Source organism: Clarias gariepinus, chromosome 26, assembly GCF_024256425.1.
Source record: "Clarias gariepinus isolate MV-2021 ecotype Netherlands chromosome 26, CGAR_prim_01v2, whole genome shotgun sequence".
NCBI classification, from domain to species: Eukaryota; Metazoa; Chordata; class Actinopteri; order Siluriformes; family Clariidae; genus Clarias; species Clarias gariepinus.
The window spans coordinates 25082501-25087500 of NC_071125.1; the positions used below are offsets into that span (position 1 = coordinate 25082501).

At 47.3% G+C, this 5000-nt stretch overlaps 1 protein-coding gene across 2 annotated transcripts in view; it reads left to right on the forward strand.

Annotated features, from left to right (window-relative positions):
* fndc3bb (fibronectin type III domain containing 3Bb) overlaps window positions 1-5000 on the forward strand; it is a 55107-nt gene that overhangs the window by 28628 nt on the left and 21479 nt on the right. For both annotated transcript variants that reach the window (XM_053487660.1, XM_053487661.1), the window contains exons 6-9: window positions 1-135; window positions 2567-2625; window positions 4459-4607; window positions 4946-5000. The exon at window positions 1-135 is cut by the window's left edge and continues 168 nt beyond it; the exon at window positions 4946-5000 is cut by the window's right edge and continues 5 nt beyond it. In XM_053487660.1, the coding sequence (XP_053343635.1) occupies window positions 1-135; window positions 2567-2625; window positions 4459-4607; window positions 4946-5000 (398 nt within the window). The remainder of the gene's footprint in view (window positions 136-2566; window positions 2626-4458; window positions 4608-4945) is intronic.

The following is a 5000-nucleotide window of genomic DNA, read 5'->3' on the forward strand; positions in this document are numbered from 1 at the left end:
GCTACGGCAAGAGCCACGGCACGGCCGCCGCGGGAGGGGGAGGAGGGGGAGGAGGAGGAGGGGCCAGTCCTGGGAATAAGCGAGCGGAGAGGAGGAGCAGAGGGAGTCCCAAACACTCGGACAGCGACCAGCCAGGTAAGGGGCGTGGCTCACCGTCCTGAACCTGGGACCGGGGCGTGTCTCACCGTCATGAAGACACACGGCGTCGTCAGTATACAACATTATAAACTGAACCGGAACGCAACACTACATACACACACCTGTGGAGCTGAGGAGGGAGGGGGTGGGGTTCAGCATCAGCCGTGACTCCGCCTTAATCACGACCGGTCGCTGTTTCAATCATCTTTACTTCCTAAAGTGTTGTGACGAATTAAAACGACGCTGTAGTTGTTACGTAACAGTGAATTCATTGTTAATGTAAGTGTTAGAGTAAAGCCAGTGTCCGTTCCGTTTATTAAACAAGGCAGTGAGACGCGTGGAAGGATGTGAGACACGCCCAGTGTGTGTGTGTGTGTGTGTGTGTGTGTGTGTGTGTCTCAGTCTTTAGCATGGCGTGGAGAGTGTGACGCACACTGCGGTCTTACACTGGAATCGGCATGTGGGGGAAAAGCCACTGGTAACACAGCCTTGTCTCGTCTCGTCTCGTCCCGGCACAGAGGGAACTCGATTGTGTTCTAAGGACACGCCCACTTAAGAGTCACAATGCGAGACCAAAAATACACCTGGATCTTACACCACGTGCTCCTATTGTGTGTTATTGAAAGAAGGGTGTGTCTTTCAGATAATCATATGACCTTTCACAGGTGGGAAAGAATACCTGGACACCTGGTGACGTTAGTCCCGCCCCCGTCCTCATCACATCTGTCTGCCTCATGACGCTCCTTTCAGACTCTCAGGCTTATCTCTCTGTCTTCCTGTCTCATCACTTTGCTCTTGTCTGCATTCATGTTTTCATCTTTCGCCATCTCGGTGTGTGTGTGTGTGTGTGTGTGTGTGTGTGTCTGCTGTATCTTTTAACAAGAACAGACATCTTCCTGCTGCTTAGAGCTCCTAGAAATGTAGAACATAAACATGAGCCAGTCTGCGTGTGGAGAAATCTCATAGCGGAGCTGGAACTGTGAGACGACTGGAGTCACGGAGGAGAAGAGAAGAAGATGAGAGGAGAGAAGAAGAGGAAAGAAGTGAAGAAGAGGGGAGGAGAGAAGAAGAGGAGTGGAGAGAAGAAGAGGCGAGGAGCGAAGAAGATGAGAGGAGAGAAGAAGAGGAAAGAAGCGAAGAAGAGGGGAGAAGAGAAGAAGAAAAGAGGAGGAGAGGAGAGGAAACACTTTGTGCTTTGTGCAGATTTTCATCAGCTCTGAATGAAGTCATTCTGTTTGAAGATTCCTAATGAACTGTTTACATTCGCACCCTGAGCTCGGCGCTCTGTTCAATCTGTTTACTGTAACTCGAACCCACTCTGTGTGTGTGTGTGTGTGTGTGTGTGTGTGTGTGTGTGTGTGTGTCCGGAAAAAAATAACCTCACAGGAACATCTGTACACCTCTGTCTGTTTAAACCCACCTGGAGGTGTACATATGCATGAGTATACAAATTAGACAACGCCCCCGTGTCCTCATACTGAGACAAGAAGCAGGATCAAAGTCTTCTCGCTCTTTTATTTAACCTGTCAGAAGATAAGGATGTGTTGCCATGACAACAGGAGCTGAGGGAAGCCACGCTAACATCCTCCGTGTAATCATTTCCGTGTCAGATGTGATGACGAGCGTAAAGCCGCCGAGGTTATTCTGTGACATCGCCACCAGAGCTCACACATACTGTAGCTCCGCCTCCAGATCAATTACTGGAAAAAAAAAAAAAAAGCCTTTAAAATAAAATGCTAATTTGTGACTCTTCTGTCAGACTAAAATCTGCAGAGTCTGAATAAGCGTTAAACAGGAGATCAGACGAACAAGTTAAAGGTCTGATCTCTAATCTGATCTAATCTAATCTGATCAGCTCCTCGGGTTTAGGTGTTAAATACGGACGCTGTTCACTAATAGGAGTCTCTGATGGTCAGAGTAAAGACTCCGATTGTTTCAGCAGACTCAATGGTGAACACTCTTCCGTCTGATGGTTGTGACGATCAGATTATGAACAGATTATGTGGTTAAACAACGTTGCGAGTGGAAGCCGGTGAATCTGATGCGGTGTAAGCGTTTCTCAGCTGCAGGCTCGGGGATAAAGTTCAGATGGAACAAGGACTATTGTTATGTTTTTCCTTTTTTTTTTCTCTGAGCTCATTCCAAATGATTCCACACTTCAAATGGGAAAATGGGGCGGGTACAGAGGTCATGCTGGGGTCATGCTGCATGTTATGACATCATCCTGGAGGTGACTCACAGCCAGACCCCTCGTAGCCTGGAAACGAGGGACGTGTGCGCGTCAGCCCGCTCCGGCATGAGTCAGATCTCCGGATTTAACTCATTAACGCCGACTCGGGCGGAGACGCAGGATGTGAATGTGACCTTTATTCTTAGTGGCTTTATTTATTCATGTATGTATTTATTCTTGATCCTGTTTATGCCACAGATCCTGAGCTGGAGGCCAGAAGAGACCAGGACGTCCCATCAGGAATGGACAAGCCACAGGTGAACATCTTCTCATTACGTTTCTCCACAGGTCTCGGCATTTAACATCAGTAAGGATTACAACAGCTTTATTTTTCACACGACTTTGTTTCTGTGAGAAGTGACGGCTGCTGTGTCCTGCTGTGTCCTCTAGGGGGCAGCAGTACTGTGCGTGTCTGTGTACACCGTCCTCATTTCGTCGGCTCTGTTTAAAACTTTCCTGTTTAATTTGGAGCCTCAATAGCTGCATTAGATTAGATTAGATTTAGGGAAAATGAAGACGCCTTTCTAAAAGCACGAAAGTGTGTGTGTGTGTGTCACCTGGTCTGATGAGTCTCAAATTTCTTCTGCGAATAGTCGGGTCAGAATTTGGCATAAACCACATGAAAGCATGAATCCATCCTGCTGTGTATCAGTGGTTCAGGCTGGGGCTGGTACACTTTGGGCCCCTTGGTACCACTTGAGCATGGTTTAAATCCCACTGCGTACCTGAGTGTTGTTCCTGCTCGTGTCCATCCCTTTATAAAGCTAAAGTCATCACACACTGGTTTCTTGAACATGACGATGAGGTCACCTGATCTCAGTCCAGGAGAGCGGCTCTGGGACGCGGTGGAGCGGGAGAGCGCGGTGTGGTTCTAGCACCGTGTCGAGGAATTAGGGCAGCTCTGATGGTGAAAAGGTCCAATGCAGTACCAGCAGGGTGTACCTAATGAAGTGGCCAGTGAGTGGATAATAACTCTCCCGCGGTCCTGTCTCTTTTACTCGTTCTGTATTCTCTCACTTCATTACGCTGCGGTTTTGTCTCTTCTCCCGAGCAGCTGTGTGTTTTTTCTCTAATTACACTCACGCCATCGTGCACACTGCTGATGGAAACACACACACACACACACACACACCACACACACACACACACACACACACACTTGTGTACTTACACAGCTTTTTAGGAAATGTTATTAAAAGTGTGGAAGGTTTAAATTAAATTCCAGCTGTTGAGTGAAACGATGTAGGAATAAACATATAATCAGTCAGCAGAAGGACGAGTGGAACGTGTGAATCGTCTCGTCCTCACCTGTGGAAGCGTCTCTACACACGTTACACTCAAACTTTATAAGAACTTTATTTCTTTTGAACAAAAAACAGGAAACATTTAAGCAATTTTTTCTATGTTACTTTTTAAAGGGGACCTAGTATGCAAAATTCCCACTGAGGTCCTGTTTAGATGTTAAGATGATTCTTTATGTTGTGTGTGTGTGTGTGTGTGTGTGTGTGTGTGTGTGTGTGTGTGTGTGTAAGAGAGAAAGAGAAAAAAAATAGAAGGAAAAAACTTTGTTCTTTTTTGTTTAGCTGATTAGATTTGACCCCTCATGTGACCTCATATAAGAAGAGCCCCTCCCCCAGTTGGTTTCTCGATAACAGATAGAGATGATATAACACCATGTGTGTTGTGCAGCTGAAAGTACAATATAACAGAAATTCTTTAAATGAACATGAAGTCCAGTTCAGCACAGGGAGTCAGTAGGTGCAGAGGGCAGATGGGGTCTGGATCACTGGGAGCACAGGAGCAGGATGTGTAGCTCCAACCATCATAAAGCAGAATCCAGCTGGTCCTTCTCTGGAGGTCTCAGGATCCTCACAGAGGGAAAGCGACAGATAAACATTACAATAGTTATCTACAGAGTATTTTATCTGGGGCATTAACACACTCACACACACACACACACACACACACACACACACACACACACCCCAGTGCTGTCTGGCCTTATTTTAGGTCGTCTTTACTGAACACTGAGAGTGTGGATTCTGCCGTCCTGAGCTGACGGGAGTTTTGTGGTTTGTGCTCGTCCCCAGGTGTCTATGATCCAGGCCCGCTCGGCGCTGGTGTCGTGGTCTCGCGCTCCCGCAGGGCGTGGTCAGACGGACGGAGCGGCGGTGTCGTGCAGTTATGAGCTGCTCCTCGCCGATAAAGGCTGCGATGGCAAATACCGAGTCGTGTACAGGTAACACCGTCTAACCGGCTTAAACTGGAATCCACCTGAAGTCTCAGATTAGTGGGCGGAGCTATGGGTTGTGTTTAATGACTTTAAAATGCCTCAGTCACTTTTGAACTAATCTTGTCTGTTCTGTAAGTTATTATCCGTGTCACATGTAGTGTGCTGCGCTTTAGCCCGGCTAGCTTGACCGTCGTCATGGTTACATAGTAACGGGGGGGGGGTTTCTCAGTGTGTTCAGCGTACAGCATAAACACAGGTTATTATTTACCTCTTACACTCAGGTGTGTTATTGTTGATGATGTGATGACCTGAGTGTGTGTGTGTGTGTGTGTGTTGTGATTCAGTGGAGAAGAGCCGCAGTACACACTCACTGATCTGAGACCAGCTACGGACTACCAC